General features: G+C 38.3%; 1 protein-coding gene across 7 annotated transcripts in view; it reads left to right on the top strand.

The window, feature by feature from the left end:
* cryz (crystallin, zeta (quinone reductase)) overlaps window positions 1–19,611 on the top strand; it is a 55,781-nt gene extending 36,170 nt beyond the window's left edge. For 5 of the 7 annotated variants that reach the window (XM_026206198.1, XM_026206197.1, XM_026206195.1 and 2 more), the window contains 5 exons: window positions 4,666–4,815; window positions 10,509–10,610; window positions 10,688–10,783; window positions 10,948–11,329; window positions 19,451–19,611. In XM_026206198.1, coding sequence (XP_026061983.1) covers window positions 4,666–4,815; window positions 10,509–10,610; window positions 10,688–10,783; window positions 10,948–11,109 — 510 coding nt within the window. In that variant the 3' untranslated portion in view covers window positions 11,110–11,329; window positions 19,451–19,611. Of the gene's footprint in view, window positions 1–4,665; window positions 4,816–10,508; window positions 10,611–10,687; window positions 10,784–10,947; window positions 11,330–19,450 lie in introns of those variants that run through there. The other 2 variants (XM_026206200.1, XM_026206201.1) reach the window with 2 other exon arrangements.
* The last annotated feature ends 1,683 nt before the right edge of the window (window positions 19,612–21,294 follow it).

The following is a 21,294-nucleotide window of genomic DNA, read 5'->3' as shown; positions in this document are numbered from 1 at the left end:
ACCAGTATTTCAATTCCAGGCTGCAGCAAAGTAAGATTATGCAGAAGAATCTGTATCTGGGGCTCTAGTTGTCCTGGTCTCCGCTGCCTTTCAGGGCAGTAGAGGTCCTTTCTAGGTGCTGATCCACCATCTGGTCTGGATACGTACTGGATTCGGGTGACTGCAGTGATCCTCTGATCACGACACAGACTGGATCTGGTGGCCACAGTGACCTCGGAACAAGAGAGAAACAGACAAATATTAGTGTAGATGCCATTCTTCTAATGATGTAGCAAGTACATAGGGTGTTGTGGGAAGTGTTTCCGGTTCACCTAATTAATGCAGCCTAAAAATCCTTTAACTGATTTGGATATTAAAAGCATTTTAGTATGTTATGTGTATGCCAGGTTAAAGAGATGGGTCTTTAATCTAGATTTAAACTGCAAGAATGTGTCTGCCTCCAATGTTAGGTAGGTTATTCCAGAGTTTAGGCGCCAAATAGGAAAAGGATCTGCCGCCCGCAGTTGATTTTGATATTCTAGGTATTGTCAAATTGCCTGAGTTTTGAGAACGTAGCGGACGTAGAGCAGTATAATGTAATAAAGGAGCTCATTCAAATTCTGAGGTGCTAAACCATTCAGGGCTTCATAAGTAATAAGCAATATTTTAAAATCTATATGATGTTTGATAGGGAGCCAGTGCAGCAATGACAGGACCAGGCTAATATGGTCATACTTCCTGGTTCTAGTAAGAACTCTTGCTGCTGCATTTTGGACTAGCTGTAGTTTGTTTACTAAGCGTGCAGAACAACCACCCAATAAAGCATTACAATAATCTAACCTTGAGGTCATAAATGCATGGATTAACATTTCTGCATTTGACATTGAGAGCATAGGCCGTAATTTAGATATATTTTTGAGATGGAAAAATGCAGTTTTACAAATGCTAGAAACATGGCTTTCTAAGGAAAGATTGCGATCAAATAGCACACCTAGGTTCCTAACTGATGACCAGCACTTTTAAATTTGCCAAGATGTCAGGCGCTCTGGCTCCCGGTAAACATTTGACTATGGTGGCTGGTGTCTCTATATTCACGTTCCGTACAATAGAATCACCAATAACTAGAGCACTTTCATCAGGTTTCTCAGTGGGTGCATCACTGAGTGGGGAGAACCTGTTTAATGTTTTGATCGGAACAGAAGAGTGGTGTTTTGACCCACGAATACGCTGCCTCACTGTCACCCAGTTGCCCTGCTGCAGGGGCTCTGCTGGAACCGGACAATGTACAGGAATCCCTGAGCTAGACGCATCCAAAGCCGTATCTAGAGCCATAACATTCTTACTGTCCTCAATTAAAGTTTGGATTCGTGTCTCTAATTCTGAAAGCTTCTCTGTCAGCCTAACTATTTCCCTGCATTTATCATATGTGAATCCCTCATCAGCGACAGAGATAGATAAACTGTAAATGTGGCAAGAGGTGCAAATAACAATAACAGGAGAAGCCATTTCTCACAGTGCTTGAGGAAATATTCTTACTGCAGTTGTTTGATGAACTTGTGAAAAACTGGAGCGATAGAGAGGAGAAAAGAAAAGGCTAATGACAAGCTAACGAGTGCTAACGCTTTGCAGGTGTACTGCATTCACAGAAAAGTGAACGATCAAAGTTAATCTGATAAGATTGATTGATAATATCAGAAATATGTGAATTAAGTTATATTTTACCACTTTAAAAAAAAAAAAAAAAAAAAAACACTGATCGTAAGATAAAGATTCTAGAGAAAAAATAAAATGAAAACAGCTACACGGAGCTACGATTAGCTACAGAAGGCCAACAGGAAGTAGAGAAAACACTGTCCAACAGCGACACCCGATGTCAGACGCTGTAATATGCTCTGGTCCCCTCCCTGCTTACCGTGGTGACGAGATGCATAGCAGATTGTCATCACTCAATGGCTGGATGTCTAAGTGGTGCCCACAGAATAACATAGGTTTCATAGACAATTGGACAAGCTTTTGGGGCAGACCTGACCTGTTGAAAAGAGATGGTCTTCATCCCTCTTGGGGTGGCGCCACTCTTCTCTCAAGAAATATGGCAAATAGTCTTAGTGTTTATACTTGACTAACTGGGGCCCAAGTCAGGAAGCAGACAGACTGGCTAAACTGACCAACTGCTAGCTGCCTCACGTCACAGAGGTCAGCTATTTCTTAGCACATAGAGACTCTTTCACCTAGATATCACACTATAGAGACTTGTGTCTGTTCCCCTAACTAGAAATACAAAAAACGTCCAAACCTAGTTAAGATTAACAACTTAATTGAGGTTCAACAAATAAAAAACAGATGCAATATGAATAAACAAATGATAAAGTTTGGCTTATTGAATATCAGATCCCTTTCTACGAAAACACTTTTTATAAATAATATGATCACTGATCATAAACTAGATGTGCTCTGTTTGACAGAAACCTGGCTAAAACCTGATTACATTATTTTAAATGAGTCCACCCCCCAAGATTACTGTTATAAACATTTGCCACGTCTAAAAGGCAAAGGGGGAGGTGTTGCTATGCAGAGATATTTTGTATTGCTTGGCAGGAAAGTAACCTATCCTACAGAAAAGCATTAAAAACTGCTAGATCCGATTACTTTTCTTTTCTTTTAGAAGAAAACAAACATAACCCCAGGTATTTATTCAATACAGTAGCTAAATTAACGAAAAATAAAGCCTCAACAAGTGTTGACGTTTCCCAACATCACAGCAGTAATGAATTTATGAACTACTTTACTTCTAAAATCGATACTATTAAATTTAAATTAAATTTAATTAAATTTACTATTAGAGATAAAATTGCAACCATTCAGCCGTCATCTACAGCATTGCATCAGACAGGATCAAAAAATATATCCAAAAAACAGCCTTTGCTCTCAATGTCAAATGCAGAAATGTTAATCCATGCATTTATGACCTTAAGGTTAGATTATTGTAATGCTTTATTGGGTGGTTGTTCTGCACGCTTAGTAAACAAACTACAGCTAGTCCAAAATGCAGCAGCAAGAGTTATTACTAGAACCAGGAAGTATGACCATATTAGCCCGGTCCTGTCAACACTGCACTGGCTCCATATCAAACATCGTATAGATTTTAAAATATTGCTTATTACTTATAAAGCCCTGAATGGTTTAGCACCTCAGTATTTGAATGAGCTCCTTTTACATTATACTCCTCTACGTCCGCTACGTTCTCAAAACTCAGGCAATTTGATAATACCTAGAATATCAAAAATCAACTGCGGGCGGCAGATCCTTTTCCTATTTGGTGCCTAAACTCTGGAATAACCTGCCTAACATTGTTCGGGAGGCAGACACACTCTTGCAGTTTAAATCTAGTTTAAAGACCCATCTCTTTAACTTGGCTTACACATAACATACTAATATGCTTTTAATATCCAAATTTTTTTTAGGCTGCATTACTTAAGTAAACCGGAACTGGGAACACTTCCCATAACGCCCGATGTACTTGCTACATCATTAGAAGAATGGCATCTACGCTAATATTAGTCTGTTTCTCTCTTATTCCGAGGTCAACGGTAGCCACCAGATCCAGTCTGTATCCAGATCAGAGGGTCACTGCAGTCACCCGGATCCAGTACGTATCCAGACCAGATGGTGAATCAGCACCTAGAAAGGACCTCTACATCCCCGAAAGACAGCGGAGACCAGGACAACTAGAGCCCCAGATACAGATCCCCTGTAAAGACCTTGTCTCAGATGACCACCAGGACAAGAACACAGGAAACAGATGATTCTTCTGCACAATCTGACTTTGCTTCAGCCTGGAATTGAACTACTGGTTTTGTCTGGTTAGAGGAGAACTGTCCCCCCCAACTGAGCCTGGTTTCTCCCAAGGTTTTTTTTTCTCCATTCTGTCGCCTCTGGCTTGCTTAGTTGGGGTCACTTCATCTACAGCGATATCGTTGACTTGATTGCAAATAAATGCACAGACACTATTTAAACTGAACAGACATGACATCACTGAATTCAATGATGAACTGCCTTTAACTGTCATTTTGCATTATTTACACACTTTTTTGCTAATGAATGTTGTTCAGTTGCTTTGACGTAATGTATTTTGTTTAAAGCACTATATAAATAAAGGTCACTTGACTTAATTCTACTATAATATACTACCATACTAACAATATACAATGCGCTAGCAGCAAAACGACGGTGCGTCGTGCGCCTTCACACAGAGTTTACAGTTTGTCAAATACAGGTGTGCTGTGCATCCAATGAGATGAATTGACAAAATACAGATTGCTTGATGGAGAGCGAAACTCTGAAGATCCCTGTCAGTGTTCAGTGACTGAAAATGTGCTAGTCTTATAAATAGCCTTGAACACACACACTGGCGAGTAAAATCTAATAATTTATTACCCAATGGCTAGCGATTAATTACTAACGACATAATTTAGTTGCCCAGATTAAAATTGTATCGCATATGCAAGAGATTTACTTGCAATGTAGAGGGTTGCACATGCTTCAGACACCCACTCATGCTGGCAGCATTCCCCAAAGTGTCCACTAGAGTACCCAATATCTTGTGACCTCTCGGGGAACCTTGGTTGAATGCATAACCCAAGATGTTTTTCCTTGAAGTTAAAATTAATTTTAATCTTGTGTTTGTAGGTAGGCATTGCAGCGTGTCAGATTGCACGAGCGTTTGGCCTTAAAGTTCTGGGTACAGCAGGGACATCTGAGGGTATGCAGCTGGTGCTCAGCAGTGGAGCTCATCTTGCGTTCAACCACAGAGAAAAATACTATTTGGATAAAATTAAGGTTTAACTCTTTCTTATATTTTTATAGGATTTACATGACTTAAAAAATAAATAAATAAATATATAATAATATATATATATATATATATATATATATATATATATATTCCATTCAAGAGTCAAACGTTTTTTTGGTAACTTTTTTGGTTAATGCATTAACTAAAATTAACTAACAATGTTCAATATCAGTTTTATATTGTTTATTACCTTTGTTAAGAATATTTAATATAAATCTCATTGTTAAAGGGTTAGTTCACCCAAAAAAGAAAATTCTGTCATTAATTACTCACCCTCATGTTGTTCCCAACCCATAAGACCTTTGTTCACATTTGGGACACAAAAAATCTGAGATCTTCGATCCTCCATAGACAGCAATGCAACTACAATGTTCCCAGGTCCAGACACGTAGCCAGGACATAAAATAGTCCATGTGGCATCAGTGGTTCAACTGTAATTTTATGAAGCAATGAGAATACGTTTTGTGTGCAAAGAAAACAAAAATAACAATTTATTCAAAAAATTTTCACCCCAAGTTACCGTTTTCCACAATTTAGGAGAGTATCCACTAGGGCTGCAACTAACGATTATTTTGATAATCGATTAATCTGTCGATTATTTTTACGATTAATCGGTTTATGTACTTATATTTTAGTTTTTTCCATTTTTTCCCCAAGTAAATTATTAATAAAGGGTCTTTATCATTCAGCATAGATTTTTAAGAGATTTTAACCATTTTGCATTGTCATATCCTCATCAAAAATATACCTGGAGTTGTTTTATGTTAGTAATCCTTTGTCGAACTCTTCTGCAATCAAAACACTGATCCATACTCTAGCAAAATTCACAAGGAGATTTCAAATATTGTTTTCACCATGGCAGTCCTTAGAGCTCCTAAAGTAGTTTAACATCCCAAACAAAGCTTAAGGAATCTTTGAGAACATATGTTCACGAAGTATAAGGATAAAACAGAATAAAATTGCAGTGCATTGTATTTTATTATTTACTGGGAAAAAGCTTTATAGCTTATGCTGTGAAATTGTAAACAATCCTTCGAAAAAAAGTGCCAATGGCATGAAACCTGAATGGAACTCACAATTTAAAGTAAAATCCATCAGAAGGTTGTCCAGAAAAAAAAAAATGGGACACACACAAAAAAAAAAACCTCTCTCATTCAGTCATAATTATGTTGCAAGTCTGAATTATGAACTGGTAAACGACAAACTGATCACATAACATTTTGTAAAGCTTTAAATGTTAACTGTTAAAAAGCAATGTTATCAGCTTTTACGACTAAACATTTGCAAACAACCTTGTACTGGAGAATCTGCACAAATAAAATTCTTATGGGCCGTTCACATATCGCACCTAAAAACGCGTGGAAAACGCTAGTCGCGTCGCTTTCTCCTTCTTTCCAAAGCGCTCGGGCAGAAGCGCCCCTGAGGCGTCTGCCTTTGCTAAGCAACCATGACGTGCTCTCTCCATGACGTGCCCTCTCCATGAAGACCCGGAAATTTCAGCAAAGGACAAATGGATGCGGTTTGGACGCGCCTGGAAAAACGGGCGCATCGCACCGCGTGCGTGTCGCGAACGCGTCGCTTCCATTATGAGAGTGCATACTGCGCGCCTACATAGGAAATAACGAACTTGAGCACGCAAAAGACACGATATGTGAACGGCCCCTTAAACAGTTCAGTAGTGCAGAGTTTACAGGTTACTCTTCATTTTAAAGGCTCAAAGTAAAGTACTCCCACTTCCCGCTGAATGCTGCAGAGACGCTGTTCGGGAAGCACGTGACATAAAACGAGGCCAGCTATTGGCTATTCGCTACTTCACCTGCTGTACTGGCTGAGTAAAACCTCCGGTGGCTCATTACTGCCACACTTTGGTCACCGCAGATTTGAAATATGCACGAAATGAGCCGCTTATGGCAAATAAAATTTATTTAGCGACGAATCGATTACTAAATTAGTTGACAACTATTTTAATAATCGATTTTAATCGATTAAATCGATTCGTTGTTTCAGCTCTAGTATCCACTGAACTTCAGGATGAACAAAGGTTTTGCGGGTTTGAAACATGAGGGTGAGTAATTAAAGGGTTAGTTCACCCATTTTACTCACCCTTGATACATTCTAGGTGTATATGACTTTCTTCTTTCAGACAAATCCAGTCTGCGTTATATTAAAAATTGTTTTTGATCCTTTTAGCTCTATCATTGCAATCAGCGGGTGTTGAAAAAAAGCGCCCTTCTATTAAAAAAAAAAAAAAAAAAAAAATGTGTCACACAGGCTCTGGGTGGTGAACAAAGGCAAATCAATGCATTTTTGTAATTAAAAATATCCATATTCGAAACGTAATAATCATTTGAATCTAGCTTGCAATTTATCTTCCTTCATCAACTAAATCATCAACTAAAAATTGCCTCATTAGCTCCACCCAATCAACTTTGCTCCATTTGACTAAATCTGGGCAGAGAGTATGTCTGTCGCGTCATCAATTAACACCAGTAACCCAGTGCCAATGGAAGCCATGCATGCTCATGCCATCACACTGCTCCACCATGTTTCACAGATGATGTTGTATGCTTTGTATCACGAGCTGTTCGTGAGCCTTCTCCATACTTTTTATCTTCCCATCAATCTGGTACAGGTTGATCTTAATTTTGGCTGTCCAAAGAATGCATTTTCAGAAATGGTCTGGATTTTTAAAATGTTTTTTGGCAAAGTCTAATCTGTCTTCAATTGCACCTTGTGGTGAACCCTCTTTATTTGCTCTTGTGAAGTCTTCTCTTGATTGTAGACTTTGACAGTGACATGCCTACTTTCTGGAAGGTTTCTTCACTTGGCTGGATGTTTTTTTGTTTTGTTTTTACCATAAGGAGGATTCTCAGATCATCCACCAATGATGTGCTCTGTGGATGTCCAGGCTTTCTTATGTTTCTGAGCTCACTAGTGTGTTCTTTTTTCTCAGAATGTACCAAACTGTTGATTTGGCCAGTCCTAATATTCCTGCTATCCCTCTGATACATTTGTTTTGTTTTTGAAGCAATTATTTGTTTTTAACAATTATCTGTTTCACTTGTATGAAGAGATCCTTTGACCGTATGGTCTGGGTTCACAGCAACAGCTTCTAAATGCAAATGGCACACTTAGAATCAACGGCGAACATTTTACCTGCTTAACTGATGTAGAAATAACAAAAGAATAGCCCACACCTGTCCATGAAACAGCTTTGGAGTTAATTGTCTAAATAATTATGGTCCCCTGAAAAAGGGGTGTGGTACATACTAAATTACTGATTATCCCTTATAAATGCTAACTTACATCCCCATGAGAAACAATTACCATCCAAATAGTACTTAAAGGAGTGGTTGATTGCGATCTCACTTTAACATTAGTTAGTTTGTAATGTTGCTGTTTGAACAGAAACATTATCTGCAAAGTTGCAGCGCTGACAGCTCAGTGCAAACGAAGATATCTTCTTTTAAAATTCTGGCAGTTTAATGTCTACAAAAACGGCTTGTAAGGGACTACAACGAGTTTCTTCCTGGGCCCATTGCGTCCCGGGGACAACAAAGGGGGTGAGGCCATGTTCCGCTGTTCTGTTCTGCTGCTTTAGAGAAGAGGAAGAGGGGTGCACATAAAAAATTGTGCATGAATCACGATTCTGTTTTCTAATGGATTCACAAGTTTTAAAACCTATGTTTTAAAGCAGCGGTTCTTAATACTGTTCCTCGTGTCACCCTGCACTGCACTGCATCTCTCTCTCTCTCTCCCTCATTCAGATCTTCAGATCAGCTCCAGCAAACTGTTCCATTTAGATACTTATTTTCACAAAGCAATGAGAAGCGTTATAAAAAAAAACCTTATTCCAAAAAAGTTGGGAAACTGTGCAAATTGTGAATAAAAACAGAATGCAATGATGTGGATGTTTCAAATGTAAATATTTTATTCAGAATACAACATAGACGACTTATTAAATGTTTAAACTGAGAAAATGTATACTTTTAAGGGAAAAATAAGTTGATTTTAAATTTCATGGCATCAACACATCTCAAAAAAGTTGGGAAAAGGCCATGTTTACCACTGTGTGGCATTCCCTCTTCTTTTTATAACAAATATTAATTATTAATGCCAATGTCTGGGGACTGAAGAGACAAGTTGCTCAAGTGTTGGGATAGGAATGTTGTCCCATTCTTGTCTAAAACAGGCTTCAAGCCGCCCAACTGTCTGAAGTCTTCTTTGTCAAATCTTCCTCTTTATGATGCACCAAATGTTTTCTATGGGTGAAAGATCTGGACTGCAGGCTGGCCATTTCAGTAACCGGATCTTTCTTCTACGGAGCATTGATGTTGTAATTGATGCAGTGTTGGTCTGGCATTGTCATGTTGGAAAATGCAATGTCTTCCCTGAAAGAGATGTTGCTGGATGGGAGCATATGTTGTTCTAGAATTGGATATACCTTTCAGCATTGATAGTGCCTTTCCAGATGTGTAAGCTGCCCATTCCACTTGCACTCATGCAACCCCATGCCATCAGAGATACAGGCTTCTGAACTGAGTGTTGATAACAACTTGGGTTGTGCTTGTCCTCTTTAGTCCAGATGACATGCCGTCCCAGTTTTCCAAAAAGAACTTCAAATTTTGATTCGTCTGACCACAGAACAGTTTTCCACTTTGCCACAGTCCATTTTAAATGAGCCTTGGTCCAGACAAAATGCCTGCGCTTCTGGATCATGTTTAGATATGGTTTCTTTTATGACCTATAGAGTTTTAGCCAACAACATACCATTAAGAGCCATGCTTGCACAGCTCCTGCATGATCCTCTTCTTTAATATTTTCTGCGTCTCAATCGGGCTCAAATTGATAAGAAATATAGAAGTCGTCATTGTTTACAATACAACTGAGTGCACACTGAGCTTGAGGGGCATGATGTTCAGATGGGCTTGAGGCGGTTTAGCAAATCACAGCACACTGAGCCAGCTGACCAATCTTAGCCCATCACAAATTTCTGAGTGAGGAGCTTCATAATAACAGTAAATAAATTGAGGCATTTGTCAGAGAAAGGACAGATCATAGTGGGATAAAGGTAAATTATGTATGTTTTTTTTTTCTTTTTTACGAAGCATGAACACATTAGACTGCACCCCATAAACACAATCAAGCCTAGAAAAAAAACAAGTAAACCACCCCTTTAAAGCAGCTGGTGGACATACCAAGTACAGTACTCATCATTCCCTTTCTGTTAAACCGATATCTGTGAAAATTGTTGTTTATGTCTCAGTTGTTGAACTTTTTATGTCCTTACAAATAGTATACGTTAAGAAATTTAGTTGGGGAAAAAAAAAACTTTCTTCTAATGATCAATGCTTAAAACAGTTGTTTAATAATTTTGGGGTTTGTGATACATTTTTCATGATTTTTTTTTTTTTTTTTTGATGAATAGGAGGATGTTTAAAAGCATTTATTTAACATAGAAATCTGTTAAACATTATAAATATATTTACTGTAACTTTTTTATCTATTTAATGCATCCTTGCTGAGTAAATGTATATTTAAAAAAAACAATGAATGGTAGTTTAAGTTACACAGTGCACAGTCTAATCTGACTATATTATTGATATACTTTATACACCAATAGTTTGTGTTTACAAAAATAAAGATAGCAATTTTTCAGCTGGTCTCCTGTGTTTAGAATGCTACCAATGGACAAGGCGTGAATGTGATCATTGAGATGTTATCCAACGTCAACCTCAGTAATGATCTTCAGTTGCTTGACTTTGGTGGCAGAGTTATTGTAAGTACCCTGTGTTTGTTTAGCAAGTGTTTTGAAAATTTTTGTTTTTGTTTTCATCATATCGTTCTTCCTTTCAGATTGTTGGCTCTAGAGGCCCTATTGAAATCTACCCCAGAGACATCATGGTGAAAGAGACCAGCATCATTGGTGTGGCTTTATACAATGCAACTAATGTACGGTGGGCTTCCTGACATTACATAGTCAACATTTTCTTGCTTTTCTGGAATTTATGCTTGGAATATCATGCATTTATTCATTATCACCTATGACAAATCGTATTTTGCAAATGATTCATGGTAAGATGCAGACAGGTTTTCTTTATCTGTGTCTTCCACAGAAGGAAACATCTGAGTGTGCCACAGCTCTTTTTGCAGGAATGGAGACAGGCTGGTTGAAACCTGTCATTGGTCCTGAATATACACTTGATAAAGCAGCAAAAGCTCATGAAGACATCATCAGCAGCCCTGGAGCCAGTGGAAAGATGATTTTTATCATCTGAAATTATGCAGGAAGTAAAAAATCCAATACAGTGCAACATAACATAACCGTCGTTGAGGGAGTGTCATAATTTGTGTTCACAGAAGAAACTCAAACAGGTTTGGAACAAAAATGAAAACTCTGCCATCTAGTCATCCTCATATTGTTCCAACCCCTTTATGAATTTCTTTCTTTGCTGAACACAAATGAGGATAGTTTAAAGAATGTGGGTAACCAAACAGTTAGGCTAGTGACAAATGGTCAAAAAGTGCTTTAGTTTTCGAGATACCCCTACCGGAGGTAGAACTAAACCCAACAATGTTTTTCCTCATCTCTAAGGTCTCCCATATATGAAATGGATTCTTGGCTAAAAATATTTTACTGCAAAGATTGTTAAATTAACATATATTGTTATACACCACAAAACCAATAAAGGACTAAAATATAGCCTGTCCGTATGGGAGTTAAGGCATATAAACTAATGCAGATCAATCACACAAGCTCTGAGAGCTTTGAAACTTGACATGTTTGTAGTCAGGAAGTTGATTAAACTACTAGAAAAGACTGGATGTGAATATCTTGATGTATGGAATAAATAGACACATGTAAACACATATCTGAAATAAGCAGACATGCACAAATTTAATATCTATGCAGAATGTTTTCATTTACTTTGTACTTGCTTTGCCTGGCATTATCATAGAAACACATATGATGGCTTGTTGGAAAGGTGGGGTTGTGCTGAATCCAGCAATACCAAATATGTAAATATATAATAAAAGAGAAGTGTTCTGTCACTCAATGTATGAGGTGTCCAAAATGAAAGAACGCTGGACAAAATAGCCTCAAGTCCAAATCACATTATCAGTGGTGAGAAGAATGTTGACAAATTCATGGTTACTGCAAAGTAACTTACATTAGGTAAGTGCTGATCTATATTTATGATACATTTAATAATGATACATTTCATAAGGCACAATATACTATACAATTCATATGAACCACAGATCCGATTGAATCAGGTTAACATTGGAATGGAACACCTTTATTAAAATATCGTCACTGACGGGCAGAATCCTCGCATGTCCAAATTTTGTCTATTTCATATTTTTTCACAATTCAATGCTATTGGTCAAACCCCACGTGGTAAACAATCTAAAGTGTTGAAAATAGATTGAGAGCAAATCTCTTAACTCCATTGGGCACTTCAACTGTCTGAGAATCCTCGTAACGCCACCTCTTCTTCACTCGGCAGGAACTTCCACGGCATTTTGTGTTCTCAGGATTTAAAGTCGCAACGATTGAGAAATCCTCGTCGAGCAACACATAAAGCAAGCCTTAACTCGGATTTTATCTATTTTAAACTATGATATCAGTTATTGATGTATTTTAAATGTCTACTTATTACTAGGCAAGGCAAGGCAAGTTTATTTATATAGCACATTTCATACACAATGGTAATTCAAAGTACTTTACATAAAATAAAGTAAAATAATCATGAAGAAAAATAATAAAAATAAAGACAAGCAATTTTAAAACTTTTAAAATTATGAAAAAAACTACTTAACTAAAATGAATTTAAAAACAGTTAGAAAAGGATTTTACATAAAAAACAGTGAAAATATAGTGCAATCAGTTCGGACATTGCACAGTGCTCATTCAATAAATGCACAGCTAAACAGATGGGTTTTGAGTCTAGATTTAAATGTGACTAGTGTTTTAGCACATCTGATCTCTTCTGGAAGCTGATTCCAACTGCGGGCAGCAAAGTAACTAAAGACGGACTCCCCTTGTTTTGTGTGAACCCTTGGTATTTCTAACTGACTCGATCCTAGTGATCTGAGTGCTCTGTTAGGTTTATATTCAGTGAGCATATCTGCAATATATTTCGGTCCTAGGTCATTTAGTGACTTATATACGAGTAAAAGTACTTTAAAATCAATCCTATATTTAACTGGAAGCCAGTGTAAGGACCTGAGGACTGGTGTGATATGCTCAGATTTTCTGGTTCTAGTCAGAATCCTGGCAGCAGCGTTCTGGATGAGCTGCAGCTGTCTAATGGTCTTTTTGGGAAGGGCGGTGAGGAGCCCATTACAATAGTCCACCCTGCTGGTGATAAAGGCATGAACAAGTTTCTCCATGTCTTGGCTGGAAACAAAACCTCTAATTCTTGCAATGTTTTTGAGATGATAGTATGCTGATTTGGCTACTGCTTTGACATGACTACTGAAACTCAGACCGGTCTCCAGAATCACACCAAGATTCCTGACATGATTTTTAGTTGTTTGACCCCTAGAGTCAAGGTATGCATTCACCTTGAACACTTCATTTGTTTCCAAATACAATGACTTCAGTTTTTTCCTTGTTTAGCTGAAGAAAGCTCTGGCACATCCAACTATTAAATTTATCAATGCATTGGCAGAGGGAGTCAATAGGCGGATCTTTTGTGACATCATTGTTTATGTTTGTCGCGTTGCATCATGGGAATCGTGTGGCAGGAAACACCGCTAGATACCTGTAATTTGATTGTTTTGCACGTTTGGAGGAGGATTTAGAGAAGAGGATGGTTCACTCTTGCTGTGTGGTCGATTGTACGGTTAGTTGGGGGCCTGATAAAAAGTTTTCGCTTTCTGATTCAGGTGTCCCAAAACGCAATCCACAGCACCCAGACTATGTTCCTCACATCATTCTGTAGCTGTGCTTTGCTGCAAGCCTCACTAGTACATGCAGCATTTGTAAGTCCTATCCTGACAGCTGCTTCTACTTTAAACATTAAAGCTGCTACACGACTGCATGTTTCTCCAAGACTGGATTTGAAAGAAGGAGAAATGTGTAAGCTGTGATATAAAATTTTTCACCATTAGTACAGACGCCATTTAAAGTCTCACACTGAAAACAATTGAATTGGTACAACAGTCACTACATTTTCAGTAAATAAATAAGTAAATAAGAACACTGATCAATGAAGACTTACCCGGCTTTGCAGTCGCAGTGAGCAGTGATTATTTCGGCATTCTCTTTGGCGATCACCCATGGGAGATGCGAATCATGCTGTGACTCTGATTGGTCAGGTCTAACCTCTGCTTTTAGCACAATCACTGCTTTCTGTTTGGCAGAAAAGATTGGCCCAACTTTTCGAGAAACAAAATAATCATAGGCCTTCAGACTTTTGAAAGCCTTTAATCTTTCATGAGTGAAGGGTCCAGGGGTTTCTATTAAATAAGAATAAATGTCTCCCCAGCAGATTGGTGGCCAAGACACGGGCGAGTCGGACCAACGTTTTTTGTCATCCCAGATCTCATATGGGCTTTGAATAACTTCGATTTTGTCACCAATAAAAATTTTGAGCTTCTCTCCAAACCTCCTCCGGTCTTCAGATGTTAAAGTGCTTATATATTGAGGATTTTGCCCGCTAAAGGCCCGTTCACACCAAGCACGATAACTATAAAGATAACGATAAAGATATAGTTCTAAAAATCGTTCTCAATATTAAAGAATAGCAGAGTCCACACCATAACTATATCGTTGGAATTACTTTCAGAACGATTTTTTTCCCCCTGATTAACGATAAAACATTGCCAACCAATCAGAATCAATCCTGCTGTAATGAGCTCGAGAATTTAAAGCAGCAGAAGTGCCGTGTCCGCTTAAAATACACAGACAATATCGTTCGCTGGTGTGGACGCTAATATCGTTATCTTTATAGTTATCTTTATAGTTATCGTGCTTGGTGTGAACGGGCCTTAACTCACTTGAAAGTGCTTGTTGCGTCTTTACAGCCCGCCATACTGTTTGTTTTGTTGCCACACAACCACTCGCGTATGCGTACAAAGATGTCATCAAATACCCTCCTATTGGGCTGTAGTAATTTGGAGATAAGGCTAGGTAAATCTGGGTATCATCAGCATAGCTGTGATAGGCAATTTGGTTCTTTCTGATTATTTGACTTAGTGGAAGCATATACAGGCTAAACAAGAGCCGTGCCAGAATTGACCCTTGTGGCACTCCACATGTCATGGACGTCCACTTAGACTTATGCTCTCCTAGACTCACATAATAGCATCTCCCTTCTAAGTATGACCTGAACCATTTGAGTACCGTCCCAGAAAGCCCAACCCAGTTTTCCAGTCTCTGTAGAAGTATGTTATGATCGATAGTACTAGGGTTATTATTACTAGGCTTATTATACATGTGCATTGAAGTTTTAAAATTTATCTAATTTCTAATTCTACTTGTATTGAATTAAATGTTTTGGATACCAGTATTAAATTATTGTTTTTATTATTATTTTACTGACTCAAAGTTGGCACTGTGCATGTAAAATGCCCCAAGTAGGCTAACAGGTTTTATTTATGGGAGAAAAAAGGTCTGTCTACTGGCGCCAAGTAAGCCTATCTTTGTATAACTCTGTTTTTTTTTTTTCATTTCTTACAATAACGAATGAAAATCGTTAGGTTAGATACATTTGAGTAGGCTTGTTTTGTTAAAAATCCATAGCTGTAATGCTTCGGTAATGCTCCACACAGCTGTAATGCTCCACACAGCTCACGCTGAAAAGCGACGCAATGCCTTACTCGGAGACTGGCCCCATTCTCTCTTGCACGGCTGCTTCGCTAGCATCATCGGATGCCTATCAGAATCCGGGAGTTAAGACCGCAGTTTGAGCCAGTGGCTTGAATTGATGTGGCTCAGGCCCTGGCCCTGTGTCCTCAGACATCTCGACATCCTCCACTTGAGGTGAAGGTGGGGGAGAAAAGTCCTCTACTTCAAATGAACGCTCTGTTGCAAAACTACTTGCGTCACTAGAGTCACTCTCCATTTTAGCATCTGTCACTGAGGGTCTCAGGTTCACGCCCCACCGGCTCAGCCCTGCCCTTGGCTTGTCCCCTCTATCTCCGCTGTGCTCTGCCCACTTTTCAGCATTTTTCAAATATTGCCAGTGGGTGGAGTCAGGCTCTGACCAGGGGTTTAGTTACCCCTTAAAGCCTTATCTCTTGTCAAAAGGCTCGACACGACCGCAGACTTTGATGAACACTGCTGGCAGCAGCGACGTCTGTGTCTGTATCATTCTTATCAATGAGTGCATAACCTCGTATCTCCCTGCTCCCAAGTCATAAAAATCTCGTATCTCAGATTAAACATGATTTTGTCCCACCCTCTTTGTTTTTTGATGATGGAAGCATAAAGAAGACAACAGCAGCTGCCAAGTGTAAAAGAACCATCAGCATGTATCATTGATGGCATGGATCTTCTTCAAATGCTCAATGATTCAGCCTTTCAAACATACAATGACCTGGGTGAGTGTGTCTGGAAAAAGATTGCAACTTTAATGGGAAAGGAAGGTAACAGCTGTGTCGTTATAGTTTTTGATAGATATGACCACCAACACTCAATCAAAGATCTTGAAAGACAAAGAAGAGGCACCAAGATGGGGATCCTAGCACCAACCTGGATGAGCTGAGGTACACACTAGCATCTACCACAGATATGTCAGCAGCAAATCTACCCCCAACAGAAGATGGCTTCCAGCAACATGTGCTGAGAGCCGTGTACCAAACAGCAGTGTGGCATCATAGCCACCTGGCCAAACCTCTTCTCTGGATCCCAATTGGTAGAGGATGGAGGCTCAGAGAAGATGGGACCTCACCCACCTCTACTGTACAGACGGAAACTGTGCCGATGCCACCAAATGCCAGTGTCTTTCTGTGGGCTTGACCTGCACAGGGTTTTGCTCTTGCCCTGACTGTCCAAATATGACCCACTTTGTCACTGATGACAATGTGGATGAGTGGTGTGTTGCAGTTGTAACATCATGGGGGGTTGACCCCAAAATGTTTCAAGAGGGTCTGGCTGCAGGCTTGTACTTGCACTCTCAGACTTGCACACTCAGACATTTGCACTTCCGCTAGTGACATCACTTGCAGTCTTTATTTTTTATTTTGTTTATTTTTTTTATTACTTTTCGTTTGAATTTCCCAACATTTTATAAAGCCAGGTGGTGAAGACAAGAAAAAAGAAACTAAATTACAATGTCACTTGCAATTGCTACTTGAACTCTCCGCTACCTGTGACGTCACTTGCAATCAACACAAATCGTACATGTTGCCAATGGAGACAAGGCGCTGTGGTGGTGATTAAATTATTAAAACTAATTTAGTACTATAACGTACATGGTCCTGCAAGAAAAAGACAAGATCGGCAAATCGATGGCCAGAACACCAGAATATGAACATTTGCACAAAGTCTCTAGCTAAGCGTAGAAAAAAAACACTTAACATGGCTTAATATATTAAGATGCCATTAAAATATCAAATTAAATGTACAGTTCATTAATATAAGGAATATGTATATAGTATTTTCCTCACATACCGCAAAATGTGGCATAATGGACATAGATGAGAAAGGCCAAACTCATGCTTCTCTACTTTATTAAAATACATAACTAATATGTACAGGCAAGCAGGTGAGCCCAGAATAAACGCAACACGCAAAGTTTCACATTAAGCATTTTTCCATATAGAATAGACTGTCTACAACTTGTTTTTATCACTGTCTTTGTCCATTAACCTACATTATGTGTTTTATTTATAATGATTTTCTATAGGAGGAAAACGTTTAATGTACAATTTGACGCACTGCATTCTGTACTCGTCTGCTTGCCTGTACGGAGTTGATCCTTTTAAAATCACTTAATGCCGTTCATATTTGCTGGTCTGTATATACTTTGAGTCAACAACAAGACATATAGCCTAGGCCTACTAAATTGTCTTTATCATCTTAGTCTGTTATTAGGCCACATTAAGCGTTATGTTGTATGGGAGGACAAAGTTTGCACATTGTGTTCATAGCCATCTGCGTGCCTTGTAGTACATTGAATAATAACTATATATCGAATTTGGTCTTTTAATTGAACTTAATGTGTCTGAATACATTATGCCACATTAAGTGTTAGTTTTTTTCTACAGGAGGAAAACGCTTAACGAAAGACTTTGTGCATTGCGTTCATATTCTGCTGTTCTGTGGCCAAGGTCTGTGCTTGTCTTTTTCTTGCAGGACCCTGTACGTTATAGTACTAAATTAGTTTTAATCGTTTAATCACAACCACAGCGTCTTGTCTCCAGTGGCAACATGCATGATTTGTGTTGGTTGCAAGTGATGTCACAGGTAGCGGAGAGTGCAAGTAGCGATTGCAATTGACATTGTAATTTAGTTTATTTTTTCTTGTCTTCGCCACATGGCAACTGTTATAAAATGTTGGGAAATTCAAACAAAAAGTTATCAATAAATAGAACAAAATAAAAAATAAAGACTGCAAGTGACGTCGCTAGCAGAAGCAGTGTCTGAGAGTGCAAGTGCAAGTCTGCAGCCAGACCCTTCTCCAATGGTTACCAAAAGCAGTTGATGTTCCAAATGGTTGCTGCTAGAAAACAAACTAAACAGCCTGAGAAGACAGGGCTCATTTCCCCAAAAAGTGTTTGTTTCTTTAGTTAGATTGCCATTTGTTTTATTTAAGACAGTAATTTAAGTTGTATTGTGTGAAGTTAAGTTATAGTTTTATTAAAAAGTTCATTAAGTTAAAACTCCTGGTCTCCTGTTTGTGCTATGGTAAGGTGTTATCTTTCGATTTCAATCTTTGTTTCCATATAGTACAAGGTGCCATATTAAATATTTTTTGATGTCTCTTATATTTGAATTTCTCAACATTCTTCTCACCACTGATAATGAATGATAATGAATGGGTTTGGACTCAATTATGTCAGTGTTCCATTTTCATTCATTTTGGACACCTCATACATCGAGTGACAGAACACTTCTCTTTTATTATATATTTACATATGTGGTATTGCTGGATTCAGCACAACCCCACCTTTCCAACAAGCCATCATATGTGTTTCTATGATAATGCCAGGCAAAGCAAGTACAAAGTAAATGAAAACATTCTGCATAGATATTAAATTTGTGCATGTCCGCCACCGTAACCAGGACTGTTGTTTTAGATATGTGTTTACATGTGTCTATTTATTCCATACATCAAGATATTCACATCCAGTCTTTTCTAGTAGTTAAATCAACTTCCTGACTACAAACATATTGAGTTTCAAAGCTCTCAGAGCTTGTGTGATTGATCTGCATTAGTTGATATGCCTTAACTCCCATACGGACAGGCTATATTTTAGTCCTTTATTGGTTTTGTGGTGTATAACAATATCTGTTAATTTAACAATCTTTGCAGTAAAATATTTTTAGCCAAGAATCCATTTCATATATGGGAGACCTTAGAGATGAGGAAAAACATTGTTGGGTTTAGTTCTACCTCCGGTAGGGGTATCTCGAAAATTCAGGGGCATTGTCACTAGCCTAAGTTGATGGTAGCAAAGAATGGGAAAAAAAATACTATGGAAGTCAATGGCTAACATCAACTGTTCAGCTACATTATATTTTCATGTATGAATCACATATATGAAGCTGATCATAAAGACCTGTTTTGTGGAAATGAAATAAAATAAAGAGATAATTAAATCTTCAAGTCCAGTCACCATTATATGCAATATCGATACAGCTTTAAAGGGATAAACAGGAAAATATTGGTTAAATGATTGTTCAGAGATCCATTCTGCTGTAAACCAGCCCTGAAATGTGATTGTTCAATTCAACTACTGTGAAAAGATCATAGATTATGAAAGAAGTTCAATTCAGCTGTAAAGCAGCTATGGAGAAGACACTTATGTTGTCATCCATCTCATTTCAGTTCTCTTCCAATAATGTCTGTAAAGTTAATTAAATAATATTACTCAATATTATGTGTCCCCAACTAAGCAAGCCAGAGGCAACAGCGGCAAGGAACCCAAACTCAATCAGCAACAGCAATGGATTTAAAAAAATAAATAAAAGATCAGGCTTAATTAGCAGGCCAGTTCTCTTTTGGCCAGGTGAACCAACCTGGTGTGGTTTAATAACAGGCTGCATCACAAGTCAGATTGTGGATTGACATCCTTCAGAATATTCATCTGTTTCTTGTCAGGTTCTCATGGTCTTCACTGAGGATCTGTGCTTATAGCTATTGTGGCAGTTAGGACTTTACAGGGGATTTATCTCTATGGGCTTTACAGGGGATTTATCTCTATGGGCTTTACAGGGGATTTATCTCACTTCCAGTTTTACAAATGCTAGAAACATGGCTTTCTAAGGAAAGATTGCGATCAAATAGCACACCTAGGTTCCTAACTGATGACGAAGAATTTACAGAGCAACCATCAAGTCTTAGATGGTGTTTAAGGTTATTACAAGCGGTTTTTAGGTCCTATAATTAACACCTGTTTTTTCAGAATTTAGCAGTAAGAAATTAATCGTCATCCAGTTTTTTATATCGACTATGCATTCCATTCGTTTTTCAAATTGGTGTGTTTCACCTGGTCGCGAAGAAATATAGAGCATCATCAGCATAACAGTGAAAGCTAACACCATGTTTCCTGATGATATCTCTCAAGGGTAACATATAAAGCGTGAAGAGTAGCGGCCCTAGTACTGAGCCTTGAGGTACTCCATACTGCACTTGTGATCGATGTGATACATCTTCATTCACTGCTACGAACTGATGGCGGTCATATAAGTAAGATTTAAACCATGCTAATGCACTTCCACTGATGCCAACAAAGAGTTCAAGTCCATGCAAAATAATGTTGTGGTCAATTGTGTCAAACGCAGCACTAAGATCCAATAAAACTAATAGAGAGATACACCCACGATCAGATGATAAGAGCAGATCATTTGTAACTCTAAGGAGAGCAGTCTCAGTACTATGATACGGTCTAAATCCTGACTGGAAATCCTCACATATACCATTTTTCTCTAAGGAATATAATTGTGAGGATACCATCTTTTCTAGTATCTTGGACAGAAAAGGGAGATTCGAGATTGGTCTATAATTAACTAGTTCTTTGGGGTCAAGTTGTGGTTTTTTGATGAGAGCCTTAATAACAGCCAGTTTGAAGGTTTTGGGTACATATCCTAATGACAATGAGGAATTAATAATGGTCAGAAGAGGATCTATGACTTCTGGAAGCACCTCTTTTAGGAGGTTAGATGGTATAGGGTCTAACATACATGTTGTTGGTTTAAATGATTTAACAAGTGTATACAATTCTTCCTCTCCTATTGTAAAGAATGAATGAGAGAATTTACAATTTTGGCTATATGAAGTTTGCAC

Source organism: Carassius auratus, chromosome 27, assembly GCF_003368295.1.
Source record: "Carassius auratus strain Wakin chromosome 27, ASM336829v1, whole genome shotgun sequence".
In the NCBI taxonomy this organism is placed as follows: domain Eukaryota; kingdom Metazoa; phylum Chordata; class Actinopteri; order Cypriniformes; family Cyprinidae; genus Carassius; species Carassius auratus.
This window is presented reverse-complemented; position numbering and strand designations above follow the sequence as displayed.